General features: G+C 39.3%; 2 protein-coding genes across 3 annotated transcripts; one reads left to right on the top strand and one right to left on the bottom strand.

Annotated features, from left to right (window-relative positions):
* The first annotated feature begins 549 nt into the window (after positions 1-549).
* Positions 550-2,215, top strand: foxl3 (forkhead box L3). Its single transcript, XM_026316424.1, has 3 exons — positions 550-656; positions 1,318-1,486; positions 1,742-2,215. The coding sequence occupies exons 1-3, from the start codon at positions 550-552 to the stop codon at positions 2,213-2,215; spliced, it is 750 nt and encodes a 249-aa protein (XP_026172209.1).
* A 4,311-nt stretch (positions 2,216-6,526) lies between these two features.
* Positions 6,527-18,806, bottom strand: tom1l2b (target of myb1 like 2 membrane trafficking protein b). 2 transcript variants are annotated; one of them, XM_026315695.1, is made up of 15 exons: positions 18,688-18,806; positions 18,208-18,292; positions 17,369-17,447; positions 16,932-17,081; positions 15,730-15,864; positions 15,463-15,609; positions 14,447-14,563; positions 14,136-14,269; positions 13,890-13,941; positions 12,090-12,258; positions 11,396-11,522; positions 11,144-11,213; positions 10,111-10,170; positions 9,176-9,212; positions 6,527-9,063 (listed from the first exon to the last, which is right to left on the bottom strand). In XM_026315695.1, exons 1-15 carry the CDS (start codon positions 18,737-18,739, stop codon positions 8,915-8,917), a joined length of 1,563 nt encoding a protein of 520 aa, XP_026171480.1. In that variant the 5' UTR covers positions 18,740-18,806; the 3' UTR covers positions 6,527-8,914. The 2 variants fall into 2 exon arrangements, with proteins under 2 accessions (XP_026171480.1, XP_026171481.1); XM_026315696.1 differs by lacking the exon at positions 10,111-10,170.
* Positions 18,807-19,392: the final 586 nt, after the last annotated feature.

Here is a 19,392-nt window from a genome sequence, read left to right as displayed (position 1 = left end):
CAAACGCACCTACAATATTTGAATCAATATTCAACTTTATTAAACATTTTTAGAATGATTATTTCCCTCTCTGTTAACGTTTAACATTAAAAGAGAATTTTTCTGATGTACCCCCCCCTATTGCTTGAAACATGCTTATAATAGGATCTTTTCAGAGATGATATATAGTAGACAAGTTTAAATGTTCTGTTCATTGTTTTTTACAAAAAAAAAAAAGCACCAAAATAAAAAAAATACTAAAAAAAATACAAAGATTTGAAATATGAAATTCCTCTTAATGGCGAAAAACACTCACATAGCACAACACAGAGGCCAGATTTTCAAGGAGCTTGGAGAGGTGGTCCTGAGTCCTGCAGCTGGGACAGGAGGGGAGAGGGGGGCTGGAGGGGCAGCCGTCATCAGCAGAGCTCACAGTGAGTGTCAGCTGGCTGAGCAGAGCATGGTGGCGGAGCAGAGCAGCAGGACAGGGTGTTGCTGCTGGGCTTTGGCCGGGACAGTCTGAGGAGCCAAACATTTTGGATCACACATCTGACTCCTCAAAGTACAGACATGTTTGATAACTCTCACTACCCCTTCAACTGTTTTAACTACGATGGAGACGGATACCCTTCTTCAAGCACCGACGAAGAGAAGAAAATGTGCAGACCTGCGTACAGGTATGTCGAATTTTGAACTCATTTTTTCTTTCTTTTAAAAAATACATGTAATGACTGTTTTATACCAATTTATCTACTAGTATAAACAAATATATTTAATTTTAAGTAATTATAAAGTCATTTTATCTAATAGTTGGCCCTGAACTGTTTTTATATGATTTTTTTTTTCATTATTTCATCAAATCTCATCAGAAAACAAAAGAAAAAAATATCACAGTCAATATCTGGGACATTTTGTGCACATATGTAAATTCATTAAATCATAATAACCACAGCATTTACTCTTATTTCCCATCAAAGGTGCACTATGTAGTAGAATGTTTTTGTTTTTTCATGTTAAAATTATTATCCTCTTAATATTTCAGTGATTTTTGACATGAATTATTTTATTATTTTAATATTCTACTGGCGTCCGATGTTTAAACTAAAGTGACGTTCTGAATTATATCAAAAACCTCCTGTTTTCATTATTTGACCCTAATATTCCCTTTGGATGTTCACTTTTTTTGTTTTGTCAGCGTAATACATGACATACATGTTTCCAAAAAAAAAAAAAAAGTTTTACTGTAGGACCTGGGGAGACAGGTAAACACAAAAGCTTAAGCATTTTTGTAATGTAGTAGCTTATGTCTTTTTTCTTTTTGTCTTATGTGGGTGTCAGCTACATCGCCCTGATAGCCATGGCTATCCAGCAGAGCCCCGAGCAGCGGGTCACTCTGTCGGGCATCTACGAGTTCATCATGAAGAGATTTCCTTACTACAGATCAAACCAGAGAGCGTGGCAGAACTCCATCAGACACAACCTGTCCCTGAACAGCTGCTTCATCAAGGTAAAGACACACAAGACACTGATATCGCCTTAATATGGTCTGTTTGTTCCTAATGTAAATCATTTGTTTTGATGACCTTTTAATTTTTTTTTATATAACTGTTCTAATACTAATGGTACTATAGTTTTCTCCATAAATAATAATGGTACTATAGTTTTCTCCATAAATAATAGCATATTTTCTTTTTTATTCATCTTAGTATTATTGATTGTCTAAACATTTTTTTATCATGGAATATTTTCTATATGTCCCCAGGTTCCTCGGACAGAGGGCAATGAGAAGGGAAAGGGGAACTACTGGACTTTTGCCACAGGCTGTGAATCCATGCTTGACCTGTTTGAAAACGGCAACTTTCGGAGGCGCCGACGCAGGAGGAACATCAAAATCGGCTTCCGTGATTCAGGAGAAACTCCTTTCCATCCTTTGGAGAGCCACAGTAACCAGCACACAGCCGCAGCTCAGCGCCCCGAACCCGACTCCACCCTCTGCCCTTTGAACCCTGACAGGCCGAGGCCAGAACCCCAGCAAAACCACCTTACACCTAACTCCACCCAGCAGGGAAAACCAGAGTCAGAGATCAAGTTTAGCATTGACTACATCCTATCCACCCCCAATCCACCCCTGCCTGGGTTCAGGTCCTCACATGGGCCATTACACATAGGCCCTACAGGGCCACCTATACATGTTCTGGAGCCCCAACATCTGAACCTGCACTTCTGGACTATGTGACCAAATGAGAGGAAACGAAAGAAGAGACTGAATTTTAGTCCTTCATTATCATATGTGTCCAAACGTGGGAAGTATAGGCACATCCAAAGACAAGAGAAACTCCACAAGAGGGATTGTACTTGAAAAAGTAAATGAGGACCAAAATAAAAAGGTACAGTACTGCGTGATCCATTTTAGATGGAAAAAGCCACTTGAAGAAAGTATCATGTTGTCTAAGAATCCACCCAAAACGCAAAATGTGAACACTACAGTAAAGTATTTACATTGTCATTTTACTGTTTGTGCAGTGTCTAGTGCTGACATAGACTAGGTTTACAGTATTCTCATGTATAGCTACACAGATGCTTTGAGCACAAATATAATGTGTTGAAATAATATTTAAAAAATCAGATCAAGTTCAGTAGATTTGTTGGATTTTCAGATCAGAAGTTAAAATGGCTTTCTGCATAAAAGAAGAATTCTGTGTTTTGAACAACACATTAGAGCCTGTTAGATCTAAATACGAATGATATAACTTGTTTCTGATTATTGGCCAATTTTCTGTTTTCCTTCATTTCAGTTCAGGGTTGAGCTTTAAAATTTTTCTCAACTTCATTGAAAATTTTCTTTAAAAAAAAAAAAGATCTGCCTGGTTATTGATTAAAACTGTATTTTTCAACACACGTTCCTAGAAACTGACTGTCACAACATTTTTTTTCTGGTGAGTTATGGGCTGTGTCTATTACGTGTCGCCACGTGCACAGTTTGCATTAAAGATGGCACGGCACGAAAAACACAGTAACTAAAAATAACTTTTCAGGGTGCAGGTGTTGCTCATGCCTGGCATGCCCCAAATCTATATTGCATGTTACTTCTCTGCAGTATTTATGACATAAGTTACTGAACATTAAAATTTTACTCTGTTCGACTTAATTCAATCATTTCAGGCCTTCACTGCCCATATTTTTGCTAATTTTTTCACTGACCTTTTGAAATCCGGGTTGAATGACACTTAGATTCAAATCCAGCCAATCCTTATTATAATGCATTGTATTCATGCACTTAAAAGAGGCCTAACAAAACAGAGGGCTGCCTAACATTTCTTGCCTGTACAAGGGAGATCAATCATGGCGTGTTCCTGTGCTGTTGAAGGGACATTTTTCAATTTAACCTTTATATTACGTCTTGACTACATCAGAGGAGGGTTTCAACACACTTAACATGAGTGGCATTTAATATAGCATAACACTTGCAAGGTGAGGCCGAGATGTGACCCTATTTAAATACAGGGGCCCCTTCCTAAGCCTCGGCAGCAACACCTCCCCCAAACAAACACAAACACACACATGCAATTATAATTAACACACCTTATGCCTCCTTTGCAAATGCCCCTCATCGATCTGTGGGTTTTTAACATTCATATGTGAAGTGCCCCCCAGCAAATGTCTGCGGCAGCGCACACGTTTATGGATCAGCAAGTTTCCATTAACAAAGTTGTTGATGTTGAATAGTGGGGGTACTGCTGCCATGATGCCGCGGATATATTTGGGTAAATTAACTTAGCATAAAGTGCTCCAAGGCTATGGGGTCTTTTGAGGCAGCTAAAGAGAAAGCAAGGCACCACTCAGGCCCGAAAAGTCAATGCACATATGTTGTCAGTGAATATATGAAACTGTAGCTGCTGGCACAGTGTGCCAATGTATGGCCTCTATTAAATCACTATGAATCTATCCCCTTTCTTTCATTCCAGGTAACCCTTCTACCATCTTCAGCCACTTGTTTATAATTGCAAACTTACACGATAATGTTTCTCATTTGTAGGAGTGTAGACGTTTATTGTGTTTGCTACTTCATTATGCAGAAGCTGCCAGGTAAATTGAGCAGCTCGGGGCAAGAAAGAGTGGGTCTGCAGGTAGGGTAAAGAGGGAAACCACTGATCTGCAACGTTAAGATAAAAATAAATCATAAACACAAATAGGTCATTTAATCTTAACTGCTTGTTTAGTGATTGGATTTCACTGAGGAAGCAGTGAAGATTATGAGTATGAAGATAAATATTAGTGTATTGTTTTGTTCTAATGAAGATATACCTGTTTATTGTAATTTCTCCATACTGAAGTGTTGATTTGAGCATTGACTGGGGGAGACGAATTATCAAAAACATTGTCATCACCTTGAGTTGCTGGCTAATTAAGATCAGTGTAGCCTGAGGACTATGATATACAGTACACACATCTCTGCTCTTTGCAGTTTTGTGGCAGGTGCCGCTATTGTTCATTTTCAGTCTGGTATATACTGTTATTTTTAAATGGCTTCAAGTGTGTGTGTGTTCGTAATGAGAAAATCAACACAGCATGTCAATCAATGGAGAGACATGTTTACATTGTGACTGGAAGGACGTCCCTGCTAGGAGTCCAGTAGACGTGGTTGACCGGAGGTGACTAAGGGGGTTTTCAGAGAGAAAATGGAAAATAGGGAATTTAATAAAAGGGCCTGACATTCAAATAAAAATAGAACTCAGAAATCTGCCAGATATCTGTTTAAATTTGTCACATCTCATTTGATAAACATGCTACCGCTAGTAAAGGTTCATAATAGCTTCAAAGCCTTTCTTACACTGGAACTGATCCTTTGAGCCTTTCTCAATATTTTAATGCCATCTGTGTGGTAGTTTGAATACAGACATTTCATCAGAGTCAGTACCAATAAGAAAAATGTACAAAATACACACCTACACAACTAAATCAGAATTTACCCAGATAAGGTTGTTTTTCCATTGAATTCCCTTCGTAATTACAAATTTGGTCCAAATCTGTCTATGCACTAACAAAGCTCTACTCTGGCAGTGGAACATAATATATGACTGCATGGGCTTTGGGGAGGTTTTCAAATATCCATATGTTGTTACTGATGCAGAATCATGTAAACATTATTAGACATTATTTGCAGGAACATCCCAAAGTTAAACATCACACAGGAGTTGACCAACACTAGCCATGATTTTGTCTTTTACAAACACACACAGGCTAGTGACGGTGGAAAATGTCATAACGGATTATGCTTTGATTGTATGTGTTGGTGCTGATGGTTGAGTTGTGCTATGACCAAGTTCTGTGTTGCAAAGTAGATCCATTGCACTGTGGTAGCAGAACATGCAATGCAACTACAATGCACCACAGCTCTGGCCAGTATTTTCACCCCTACCTGACACCTTTGGTTGTTTTTAAGGGTGCCAGACAGATTATCCTAAGCAGCAGTTTCCTGCTGATTTATTGTGAATAAATACTGTACATGGTGAATTGTTCTTCATAACTGGACGTTTACTTCAGATTATTGCAGTGATCCAGATCCTTATTGGAAGTTTGTCATCAGGCTCAGTCCATCCACCAGGGTGTGCTATCTGCTTTTGGATGGGAGTCAAAAACACCAAGCTGGTGTACCAGTCTGCGGAGTTGAGCCAGAGAAAACGTGGATCGTCCATATTTGTGCTTTTCTGTGAACCTCATTCAATTCTTGAGCAGCTCCAAACACCCAGGCCTCTGCAACAGATGTTAAGATGTTAGGGCTAATGTGACGGTTGTTAGAATAGGACCAATGTCTAATGATCTGTACTCACAAGAGATATCAGTCACACACAGGTCATAATGTGTGTAGATCTTTTCCAGATGTGTAACTGTAACATCAGCAGTCACTTAACACGTCAGTATGTTGTATTATCACAACATTACACAACCTCACAACCAAAAAAACAACACAGTATTTCAACTAGTAGCAAAACAGGATTGGCTTAACACTGTATTTAACCTTTAGCAATTTAACAGCTATACTAAGGTACATTTTCTAAAAATCCAGCCAGTTTGGTTTCAATCAGATTGGCTGATTAATAAAAGCATCTGTTTACCTTTCAAAGAGAAATCCACCAGTAACTATTGTATATGGGGATTTTAAATTATTGCGCTACTTACTCATTTAAAACAGCACATGTTCAGTTAAACAGAGATCCTGTGTACTGGTGTATTCCAGTCTACTGTCTGACAGACACACCCCTCTTTCTTTTTGACCGGGAAAATGCTCCAGTGACTGAGGGGCCACGTTGTGGGATGGGGCGATTCCAGACAACCAATGGGGAAGCCTCTGGTGTAGGGCACACAGGCCTTCAGTGACGGGGGTGCAGAGAGGGGGCAGCTTCAGCTATTACAATCTGAAGAGGGATTCAGGAGAAGGATGGTATGGCAAGGACAGTACTGGAGTGGTGGCAGGACACTGTAGTGTAGAAACCATCTGAATTTATTACACACACACACACACACACACACAAAACAAGTATGCAGATCACACACTGCTAATGTTTTATTAGAGTTCATGCATAAGTCAAACAACACAAAGAAATAAGAGATGAAGCAACTCAGGAAAATAGCAGTCACACTGCACAGTCTCTCTTATCAGCATATGTTTTCCAGTGGCATACAAAGAAACGCATTGTTCCTCTGAGATAACTCTGGCAATACTGAGAATCAGTTACAACTGACTGACAGAGCACACAATAAAGAAAACCAGGGCAGCATCAAACAGATTAGTAACAACATGTATTCTTTTAGCACACATTTGGAGGCTTTTTTTTTGTTTGTTTGTTTTTTCAATCAACGGAGATAGAGCATTTCGGCATTACAGGACAGCTGACACACGTTTAACACTAAAAAAAGAAAGACGAAGAGAGGAAGTTTCCCTTTCAAAATGTGCACTGTTGATGCTTCTTTGTCCAGTGTCCAAAATAAGTTATCTATGCCTGTTTTGTCATCTGCTAGTCAGTCCATAAAATTATGAGTGACTGAAGCTATTCAAAACATATATCCTTCATGAAATAAACGGAAACAACCAGTGTGATTCTCTATTACGGGTACAAACCTGTGATGATCTGCACTTATAAACCATGTCCATATGTTTACTGGGTGGACACATTCAACCAACAAGAATACCCACAAGACCAATAAACACAACAAATAAGATATATTAGCCAGCAGCAATGTATAAAAAGGAAAGGCTGAACTCCATAAACAAAAGCCAAAGACACATATCACGACAATTTCCCATTCCTTCCCCAAACACAGCTCGTTTCCCATTTGCCTTTTATACAATAAAATGATTTAAAATACTGATCTGCAACAAAAAACTTCTGTCGAATAAATTATTTCTACACCTCTGCTAATATTTCCAAATGTTTCTCATTAATTACATCTGGTTAAGTGTTATCTGATTTACAGTGCAAGTGAAAGGTAACGCAGCTGTCAAAGTGCACGCTTGTTTTATGCTTGTTGTGATTGTGTAACATGTCGCATTTATTATTGTAAAGAGTAAAAAGTCTCATTTGTAGCACTACATCTGCAGCGAGCTCATTTCTGAAAACAAATGTCATATTAAAAGGTCAGGCCTTTTAAGATGTCAGCATAAAGAAACAAAGGAGAAATGCACTTAAAACAATGCGCAAACAGCTTTTTGTAGTGTGAAACTGAATTCTCATTATGTCCCTGGACATAAAGGAAAAAAAAAAAAAACAAACAAAAAAAAGAACAGAGAGGGCTGTGAACGGACAGCCAAATTACCCAGAAATATTCTTCACTATTCAGCAACAGATCAAAAAAAAAAAAATTTGGTCCTCTAAACTTTATGTTAAGAGAAAACATACAGCATTATCCCCTCAAACATCATGTGTCGCTTCAGCTCCCAGTAACTCTCACTGGGACTATCTTCGAAAATAACGTTACCGCTCCCTGTCAATGCATTTGATGACACAAAAGCATCTTACTATACAGCATAAAGAGGACTACATAAAGGAGAACAATTAGACAGTGTAGTTCAGCAGATGGAATCAGAACCGACTACTACAGCTTTAGGCAGATATTTCAGCAAAATAATCCTGTATCTGCAATGACAACACAAAGAACTGCAATTAAGTTTCTCAAAGCAAATCTGCAAGATGAGGCAGAGGAAGTTAAAAGAACAATTATGCCTATTACAAAAACAAAATGTCCTTCTTCATCTTTTTTTTAAATTAGGTTTTGTAAATTCTTAAATGTTGCTATTCCCTTTACTTGTGAAAAAGTCAACCCAGTAAAATACAGCTCTAATGTCAGAGCAGCTGGAAACATAAACCCGCTCCGAAACCCTTCAAAAATCTACATTAAATCAGCGTCTCTCCCATACATACTGTAGCTTAAATATACACACTACTGATAAATCCGATTTGTCATTTACAGATTTACAATTCAACTCATGCAAAGGGTCTGACATACACACCGATCTCTGTGTTAGTATGCTCTCTGTTAACGGTCAATTCTGCAGTAGGAACCACAGTGTTTCTGGTGGTCGCTCATTGCTACTATAAAGTTAAATGATCATAATTGATAGTGTTAATCCATCCTTTCTGGGCAAGGACTCTAAATCAAATTCTCTGGATTAGCTGCAACATGAAACTTAGGGTGGACTCCATATTCTGGTATCAAAATACACCTTGTTTGATTTTCCCTTTCTATTAACAAATTAATGGACAGCATGAACATTCCCTTTTGAAGGATGACAGCATGTATAAAACTCTGTAGTGTAAATAAATTGCGTGAATCAAAACAGATGTGGATGTGTTTTAGTCAGGTCAGTCTGTCTGCACGTGATGCTGCTCGGCTGGTCAGGTCTTAGGCTTGGGGTCAGAGGTCATAGGTGGAAGGTCTACATGGCGAACAAAGTGTCCCCTGGTCTGTCTGGATTCTTGCGGTTAGGGGTTCCCTGTGGTGCACCAGGTTCGTCACTAGGTGGTGACGGTAGGCTGGGGGCCATCTCAGCAGCTTTGGCTCTCTCTTCCAGGAACTTGTCAAACTCTGATATCATTGGAGGAGAAGAAGAAAATGTGAAATGGAAGAGACGGTCAAAATATAACAGGCAAGTTTAATGAAGGAAAAATGAGAAAACTGGAGATTTCAGGTGACCCACCTTCACTAGTCACACCCTCTTCACCTTCATCCCCTTTCTGTTGGAAAAGACAGACAATGTCACACTTGGGAGTTGACTCAACAAAACCACTGCACGCCACTGCAAACCAAAAAAAGCTGCCCACAACCACAATTTCAATGAAACCACCCACCACAGATAATGAATCCTTTAATTATCAGCAGCCAAGATTTATTACTGTATAAGAGACACTTGTCCGTCCTTACTGATGCCCATTTACATTAAAGATTGGGAATATCAAAACAAATTCACCAGTTCTATCCACGACAGCTTGGATAGTAACCCTCATTATTGTAACAGTCCAACAAATCTGTATAAAATATGCATGAACTCTTAGCTTCAGCCCCATATACATCTGTTGCACTATTAATCTGTATGTAACAATGTTTTGGTATGGTCGCTGTTTATCAAATGTATTTATTCATCATTCTGGACTGGAAACATAAAATTACACTTCTTTCTTCCTGTTTCCGTTAGCTTTTGGATATTCTTGGCTAAGTCAGATATGTTGGTTAAGATTTGGTTAAAGTCAGCCAACAAAACCTATCTGATTAATGTTTGATGTTTGATTAATGGACACTTTAAACAAATATAAAGCAAAAGTAAAAATCCCACACAGTGAAACAAGCTTTATCCTGCACAGAGAGGTGAAGACAGACTAAATCCCGATTATTCATGCTCATTTCACACTTTTTGTTTAAAACATTACTGATGTCAGATTGCCTTCCCCCCAACATGCTGTTAAGTTTAAAGTGAATTAGGATGTTACAATGTAATCAGAGAGTGAGAAATGTGTTAGTATATGGCTTCAAAAAACACTTCAAAAAAGATGAGGGATACAAAAGTACAAAAGAGTGGAAAAAAAAGGAAAGAAGGAGAGAAACTGCAGGCAGAAATAAAAATTATGATGGGCTCACCACATCAGTACACAGCCACTCCTCTATGTCATCCATGACAGAGGACTGGCCACCGACACCCTACAGGGCAGCATCAAGACCGCCACAGGTGGCCGGAGAACAGAAAAAAAAAAAAAAATCCCATCCCCCAAACACAAAAGAAAAAATGACTTAAATAAACTTTAGTGTTAAGTCAAATGCAACTTAAGAGTATTCTGTTAGGAGAAAAAAACAAAATTAAAAACGGAACAAAAGTCAGTGTTTGTGGATGGTGTGGCACATCACACGCACACACACACACACACACACACACACACACACACACACTTATGACACCTACTAGCAGGCTATAATGGAGAATCCAGTCACACAAAAATATTCTGCATATAGCAGCATGCAGATTAAGCTGGGAATGCTGAGTAATACTGGTGAAGATGAATACAGCAACGTCATATCTGGCTGCAAAGCTGTACTGTTTTCTGGACTATAAGTCGCTTCTGCGTATAAGTTGTAGGACAAACCAGAGGAGTAAAAAAAAAAAACATTGTGACTCATAGTCGGAAAATACGGTAAATTAACCGTATCAAGTGACCACAAGCAGAATTCAAAGTCTACTGCTCATAATTACACAGAAAATAGAGTTTAATGATGAAAAATAACACCCTAGAAATAGCCATGTTGCAGCAGGTAAAAGAGATGTTTTCTTTCCTGCTAGTGATATGTGAAACAGAAAAGGCCACAAACAACTGAACTGATGGGACAGAATCTATATCAATCTTGTTAGTAATGAAAAACACAGAGTTGGGAGATATAATATTCAAAACATTCCCATAAATCTGCAGGATCAGTTAAAAACAGACATTTTCACAACAGATTTAAAGTTATTTTTTCAATTTAAGTACATTAGTATAGCTCAGCAGCACCAGTGTGATAAGATTCATGATGGTACAGTCTGTACACATACACATGCTTAAAATGTTCATTGGGTAGTTATGAAAATGCTGAAATTATAGTCCACACTGGACACAAAAAAGCCTAAGCTACTGAAACTCACCGTTCCTGCAGTTGGTTGTAAGACATCCAGAGTGGGAGGAGGTTTGTCAGTGGCATTTTCTGCTGTAGTACTGAGACAAGACACAGATGTGGGATAGTTAGTGACCCCTTGAAAACAGGAGATTTTCCGAATATGTGATCAATGGCTGATGTTGAGAGATGGACAGCCAAGCTTAAGGTTCTTTGTTTAAAAGATGATTCTCTGATGCTCTAAAATGAATATAGAGTAGAATCAGCAATAATGCATCCGTACGTCTTGCGTGGTTCAGACATAGCTCCAGTCCTGGTCTGAGCGAACACATCAAAGTCATCCTGGGTGGCTGGAGGTTTACAGCTGGACAGAGAGCTGAGGGTGCTGCTCACGCTGTCTGAACCCATGTCTGCAGGAAAAAATACACCCGATTGTCAAGTAAGCTCAAATCAAAAGAGCCGATTTTACTATGCAGACTAGCTTTTTGACATATTCACTACAGAGGCTTCGCTACTGTATCAAAAATCAAAAGTCATGCAACCCCGGAGATCAAAGCTTGGGGCTGTAACAGTCTGCAGTATTTAGAGAAATAACCCTTTTTAAATAGCCTTGAGGCAAATTTGTGATTTGTAATATTCAAATAGAAAATAAGATTTCTGGAAAATACGCTTATTTGCTTTTGTCTTGAGAGTGACATGGTAGGACTGACACCAATTTTCATATCTGAGCATTAAATGTGGACTAAGAGCTGGATGCTTAAATTTTATTATCATTATTATTAGCTTCATTATTGGTTAGCTAACTAGCCAGCAGGCTAATTGAAGCTATCCATATTGGTGTGAATATGTGTAGCTCTTACATATCTTTAAAAATCGTCCTCTCTATACATTTACAGTATATTGTATCAGAAAAAGAACGCAATATTTGTAGAGTCAAAGTGAACATTTGGATTATATCTTTAGAAGAACATGCATACCAAGCCCAGCCAGGCGGGAGGCCAAGGTTGCTGGGGAGGAGGGTCTTCCTGTGGGGGCTGTGACAGAGGCAGGCAGGCTGGCTGGGGGTGCATTAGGCATATTACTGACCACTGCTGGGGAGCCTGGGCCAAGGTCTATGAGGTTGTCTTCTGTAGCCTCACTCAGGACCTAGTGAAGAAGAAGTGATGAGATACATTAGCTCTTGCTTCATGTATGCACAGTGAGAGGGATTTAGGGTTTCTAGCTCAAAAGAAAAAGGGACAAAACAATAAGATTTATAGCAGCCTAGGTAAAAGCAAGATTGACAATGTTCAAAAACAAACAAAGAAAACATTTTGTCTAAACAAAGAATGGTGGCATGGTACAAAAACAAAACAAAAAAAACTTTGGAAAACCTGTTGGTTAGCTACAGGAGAGCATGAAAATGTGTGACTGAAGTAAGGAAATAAGTAAGTCCCTTAAAACTGTTTCTTAAGGGGGGCACAAAAAATAGTGTTTTACTTTAAAGTTGTATTTAGTTTTCAGCATTATTGCTCATTTAATTAATGGACAAACTTTCCATTAATTTTTAATTTGGGGTTTGGTTATGATAGATGCACCTTAAGTGCTGCTGTTCCACAAAGACAATACAATCCCCTTAAGAAGAAAGAGAGCAGGAAGAGAGGAGGAAGACTGAATCTATGGGTGCAGGGGGAGCTACTCTATCAAAGTCATTTTGCCAATCTCCATCCCTCACTGTTTGAGATAATGCAAACACCAGGACCAAAATTAAAGTACCCTCTTAAACTTGTTTCACTGTCAGTCTACCTCCAGATTCATCATAACATTGGCTGTTGGGGGCTGCACAGTCAAAAACATGCCATATGAAGTGAAAGATATTGGTGGGCCTATAATATTTAGCCATGTTTTAACAGTCGCTGTGGGGTGGCACTGGTCATTTAATGACAATATTTTCATACTTGCCTGTCTCAGCTAGCCACAGAAACAGAAGAACAGAAAGAAAGAGACAGTGAATACCATTAACATGCCTGCGTAGAGACAAAATGTAATGGAACCATACTGTGGCTGATTTACCATGTATAACTAACTGGAAACCCAAGAGAGAAATGAAGATGTTAGAGCACACACTTGCTTTTCATCATATTTCTCATAGCTTTTTGATTGTTTTGAATATTGGTGCATAACTGAGAATATGTAAATCAGGATTATACAGGATTAGTATCACAATGAGGTAGAAATACCAGAAAACTAACAAAGGGTATGAAAGTTCACATAAGCAGCCTTCGACGTTCTCACGTAGACCTTGGTATTAAATGTTGTACAACACAAGTGCATGCCTAAATACAACCACCTCAATTACAGTAATTCCCAAAATGCAACACATTTCTTTGCACTGTACGGTCACAGTCAATGTTTCCCCCTACTGGACAGGATGTAAATACAACAGACCTGCTGTAGAGCCACATCACTACAGATAACAGAATATTAAAAAATTACTAATGAAAAGGAAAAAAAAAAAAAAAAAAAGATATTTGCTTTATATTTTATGATGAAAGTCTTTGTTGGGTTTCCATTTAATTAGGTTTGTACATCTGGTAAATCATTGGCTGCACTTGAAAGCCTGACTGATTAAGTAACATGCAAGTCAATACTACCATCACACATTAATGTGGGAAAATGAGCAGAAAATAAACACCATGACATGGAAAAACTAATTCAGAGGTTTTAGACAGGTAATCCAGGAATGAGAAGCATGATGCATTGGGCGTGTTCATCACCGAAGATAACTGATGACTCACCCCATTGTTGGCACTTTGAGCAGAACACCTCCCAGACCTAAACCTCTCATACCTAAGGCCAAAGACAGAAAAACAAGCAAGAAATTAAGAACTCTTTAGTTTACCTAACCAAATCTGTGCAAACACACAGTGCTTTCAAGTTTGGTTTTCAAGATGAGTTTGGATGAGTGCACTTTTTGTGGGCACAAACAAACAAACAAAAATCATTGTATGCATTTCTATAGGTGTTTGTTGAGGTTTTCTAACCTTTCATAGCGTAGGAAAATGTTGTTGAGGTCATCATTGACATGCAGCAGCTCCTCAGTCACTGCCTCATTAGAAACACAGGAGATGAGCTCCACTATTCTCTGCTGCATGGCTCTACAAGTCCTGTTCAGCTCCTTCACAGACACATGCACACAGCACATATAAATACAGACACTCGCATATACATAATGTTCTCAAGTTACTGCTTTCTTTCTTTGTGTGGGTTTGTTAAACAGAAAATATTAGTCATTTGGATTTGTAGAATATAGAAACAGTCAGACAAGCTGAGACACACAGAAGTAGTTACTTGCCTGTAGTAACTCATAGTCTGAAGCATCTTCCTGTCCTGGGACCATCTCAGTCAACATCTCTGACATCACCTTAGTGTTTCCACGAACAACGTCCAACTCACTACGCAGCCGACAAATCTATGACCAAGAGATCAATGAATCTACAATTAGCCAGTTCTAGCCACATTTTTGTGTTAAGGAAAATAAGAATAAATGCAGGTATGCCTGTAGCAACATTAGCACTAATATGTCTGAAGATTCTCAGTCGTCCAGGGAAGGTTATCTAGAGGTAGAGTCATGGCAACTGGACTTTCAGTTTTTAAGGCTGAAACGTTTCGCCACCCATCCAAGTGGCTTCATCAGTCTGAGAAAGGCTGGACTGGAACCCAGGTTGGTTTCACTCCTCCCCCTAGTCCCATAGGCTCACTAGGTGAGCTAAGCAAATCAGGTGAGGGTCGTTGGATCTAATGGTGGACTCATTCTGATTCCCCAATTGTCTGCAAAATAGAGTTCTGAGCATTCTTCCTTACACTGTATGGCATACACCACATTGTAAGGAAGAATGTACTGAAAGTGCAGTTGCCATGACTCAACCTCTAGATTAACACTAATAATATCGCAAAAGTATGTACTCTTACATAACGAGCAATGTTAAATAACATCCCGTTTATAATCCATTCATAAGTACATATATGGAGCACGACAAGTGGTGTTGATGAATAGGTAACTGAGCTCATCTTACATGTCTGTGGGAGCACTTCAGGTAAGAAAAAAAAAAACAACGCTGGCTCACAACATTTTCACAATAAGTATGCTTGCAGCAGGGTATTCAATCTCTGGAGTGTTTAATCACTTTGTTTGGTTTGTTTGGACTGGAGCAAACAATGCCATTTTGACATGAATGACACCAAAGAAGAAACCTAGTATGTAGGAGTCCGTCCCTTTGTAAGTGAACTGCATATTGCTCTAGGGCAAGTACATGACAGAACCAGCCGTTTCAGTGCGGTTTCAGTGTATGTATGGGAGTAACACTGCACCTGTTCAGGTGTAGGATTGATGGATCCAGATGCATGAATGTTAGGGACCTGAGGGCTGGTGTAGGCCGGTGGGACAGCATGTGGTGTGGGTTGAGCAGGAGTACTGTATTTGTGTAGGGTGGAGTCACCCTCTGGAGCAGATGCAGCCTAGAAACAACAAAGAAAGAGATAAAATCCATAACTTAATGTAACAAATTGCCTGGGTAGATGATCATACTATGCTTGGTCTCAATATACGTTTGAGCTGCTTAGTCTGATGCCACCTACTCGTTGAGGTGTGTGTATAGGTGACAGGGTCTCCAGGTCTGACATAGGGAACTCGATGCCTTTCCTCTTCAGCTCCTCGTAGATTTGAACCACGCCTGTAAGGTCTGGACTGCTTCTGAATGCATCAGCCCATGCCTGCAGGAAATGAGATGGAGAAACTAAAAAAAAAAACAATGGGCAAAGGGAGGGCTGACACTTCAAACAAAGCAATGGATGTCACAACAGTCAAAGAGGCCTCTTTTCTGTTTGACTGCCTTTAATAGATTCAGTCAGAAAACCAGAAAGCTCTTGGCTTTTCTCTCAGAAGTGCAGAAGGACAGGCTAAGCCATGACTAGGTTATTTCAACAGCTCAAACACATGACCATAACATACCTGTAAAACAGCAAGTGCACATAAACATCGAGGAAGATCTTGGTCCAAAGGTCACTTCTAATCAGTCACTTCACACTTCAAGACAGTTTAATCTATATTCAGATTTATACAAATGTCCCCTTACTTTTGTTGAAGTGATTCTGTAAGCTAGTCAATGCAAAACCAGTACTGAGATTGGCAACAGTGGCTATAGAGTATTAATAGACAGATGATCACTTTTATCAAAGGCACACATACTCTATGTACACCTGAGAGACAGGTAGTTATGGAGCTGCACAACAAAAGCAGTCTGTCGCCCAATTGGGCATTACGCATCCTGCTAACAGAAATGTCAACAATACTGTGGTTGCTGTGTAAAGTGAGTGTTGCTCAAAATTTTCCCACAGATTTGTTTGTCTAATGACTAGACAAACAACTAACAATTACATGTACACAACCCTCTCACTATACTGTACTACCATCTAGGATCAATGGTGAAATGTAGTCACATGATTTCCCTGGTGGAAATAAGAGCATCCCACAAAGGCCTCACAGGGTTACCTGAGCTATGCTAGGTAACTAGAGCTGCTCCTGAGGCTTTGCTTGGGGATGACAGAGCACCTCCTGAACTGCTGCACAGTAACAATAAAAACCTACATTGTAAACTTCACCACACCTTTTACTAATTCGATTAGAAAGATCCATTTCCACAGCATTTAAGAAAATGTACACACTCAATACCTGTCACGGGAAGAAATCTATTATGGTTTATGACATGACCATAATAATGTGATATGCAACATAAAGCAACATACCCACACCAGATCACACAATTTTATGGTTATCTTACCTGAATCAAGGCAAGTACTTTATCTTGAACGATGGTGGGAGGGTTGTTTTTAGGGGAGATGATTTTAACAAGCACACCATCAACAAAGTCTCTGCTAGTGACAAGAACATGAAAACGATGGCCACAGTTCTTCACGCATGTCTCTAGGACCTGAGGAGAGGAGGACCAGAGGAGTAATGGTATTCAGAATAGAACAATGCCCGGCAATCTGTGAATCAAATCCTGGTACAGGCAAGTTTGCTACCCAGACACAGAACAGAATGGGTACGATATGCACCGTAAATTCAAATAACATGATACAAACAAATGACCTCCTGTAAATAATATAACATTATGTGGAAGGAAATATCCAAATGTGACATTAATAGAACAAGGCAAAATTCATAATTATTCTAACATGTGGATAAGGTAGAGCTGCTCTCCTCCTGCCCACTCACCGTTAAAGCCAGCATCACTTCCCTGTAGTTCCTGTTGCCATTCAGCCTCTTCTTCACTGCCCTAATGGCATCTTTTGGCCTGCACACACATATACACACACAAGTAGAAGCACATTAAACACAAGGTCTGTACCTAGGAGCATTGTATATGATGCACAGAGCTATTAAATGGAGTGGAAATTCATTTTGAGCAGAACACACGCAGTTAGTAAGAACTTAATGACCAGGGGCTGTAAGGAGCATTTCTTATGGCACTGACATGATGTCCAACATAACTGCACCAACTGAGATGATGAATATCAGACCAAGGCACATCACAGTGATTCCTTGACATTTCTCTATCAATACATGGGCACTTCGATTTATGTTTTACTGTACTGTAGAAATAATTAGCTTTCATATTATATGACTATGTCTAACACAGTAGTGGGTATATGAGATGCTTTGCATGCCACAGAGACACAAAGAGAAGGAGTCAGACCTCTTTAATAAACTGCTGATATACAGTACAATTCATTGCACCAACCTAAAACCCACCAATGACAATGCCAACACAACCCACTAATCAAACAAGACCTGGACTTCACACAGCAGATTGAGCATACACTACAAGGTTAATGGAGCAATGAGATAAGCAGCAAGGCCTTATATAAACCCACAGCGAGGCTTTTTCTCCTAGTAACACAGATAAAGCAACGAGAAAAAAAAAGGGACTGACTAACTGATTATATTGCTGTAGATATTCACCGTGTAAACAGCACCGGGTAAAGAGCAATGGGATTAAAACCCGTGCATATGAAGGAGTAAATCAGTAACATACATACATCTTCATTACTCACCCATCCTCTGTCCCATTAATGATGTCACAAATTTCCATGTTGAGGGTCCAGTCTTCACTTTGCAGGGAGCCATCAGTGGCTCTCTCTGTAGACACACAGAGACGAGTAACCTTTATTAAAGACGTGTCAGTAAAACCACTGTAGACTAAACATATGACGATGACTGCTGGCTAGCTGTTACCTACGTTAACTTAGCTATTAGTTGTCGTTTAGGGTTAGTTCATACCATTGTTTATAGCGGATTAGACCTTTGACAATAGCAATAAAAAGACCAGAAGACTTGTTAACTAACATAATGACAGAAAATGTTATCGAAACGTTAACTACTAGTTAGCTAGGCGGCTAAAGAGAACTCATTCAGGGACGCTAGTATGCTAAAGGTAGCATGTCCGTAAACGACTACAGCACAAAACGGGCACATTTCCGGGACACAGACGTCTATAAACACGCATGTCATTTCCTAAATATCTAGTTACATACCAATACAGTGTCCCACTGGGGTGCTATAAGGATTTCCCAAAAGAAACTCCATCTCGCTCGACAACAAACAAGTCAGTCCATGGGAGGAGGGTGAGGATGATGATGATGATGATACATGAGGAAACGTCCAGCAAGTCCCGCCCACAGAGCTACGCGATTGGCCAAGAAATCCTGACCTTTCTCGTGATTGGACAGCCAGGACTTTCATCATGACAGTTAGAAGATTGTAAATAAAGGCACCAAAGGTTGCATCAATAAAACTCAAATAGCGAGTTTATGGCCGCAGGTTCTTAATTTGGCTTTGAATAACACACTTCAGAAAATGTAGGGATGACTCACGACTAGGAGGTACATGCAAAAGGTTTTGAATTTTTAGATTTTAATTCACAAACTCCAGTGACATTTTTGCTTATGAATAGTGGAAAGGAAAACAACAAGCATGAGTCAGATAACGCCCGTCTGTTAATTACTCGCATCCACATCAACTGTAATATCGACAAATATGTCATGAAAATGACCCAGCAAGGATTCAAGACACGTTTCTACTAAAAACGTACAAACAACACTGTCAAGTGGAGATTACACCCGCGAATAGTAATTCTTCACATTTAACCTCTGATAATCTTACCATTAGAAAAGAAAAAGATGGAATATATTTACCTATTGCAAGTGAATATTTTTCACATGCAGTATATGCTTTTACCA

This window comes from Mastacembelus armatus, chromosome 19 (genome assembly GCF_900324485.2).
Source record: "Mastacembelus armatus chromosome 19, fMasArm1.2, whole genome shotgun sequence".
NCBI lineage: Eukaryota > Metazoa > Chordata > Actinopteri > Synbranchiformes > Mastacembelidae > Mastacembelus > Mastacembelus armatus.
Note: the sequence above shows the minus strand (reverse complement) of the source record. Positions and strands in the feature narration are given on the sequence as shown.

Excerpts from the sequence above, each read along its gene's own strand:
- tom1l2b (XM_026315695.1), bottom strand. The coding sequence starts at position 18,739 with ATGGAGTTTCTTTTGGGAAATCCTTATAGCACCCCAGTGGGACACTGT. Across the intron at positions 10,171-11,143 it reads TACAACCAACTGCAGGAACG|GGTGTCGGTGGCCAGTCCTC; the intron begins GTGAGTTTCAGT and ends GCTGCCCTGTAG. Across the intron at positions 9,064-9,175 it reads AGAGGGTGTGACTAGTGAAG|AGTTTGACAAGTTCCTGGAA; the intron begins GTGGGTCACCTG and ends CAATGATATCAG.
- foxl3 (XM_026316424.1), top strand. The coding sequence starts at position 550 with ATGTTTGATAACTCTCACTACCCCTTCAACTGTTTTAACTACGATGGA. Across the intron at positions 657-1,317 it reads ATGTGCAGACCTGCGTACAG|CTACATCGCCCTGATAGCCA; the intron begins GTATGTCGAATT and ends TGTGGGTGTCAG. Across the intron at positions 1,487-1,741 it reads TGAACAGCTGCTTCATCAAG|GTTCCTCGGACAGAGGGCAA; the intron begins GTAAAGACACAC and ends ATATGTCCCCAG.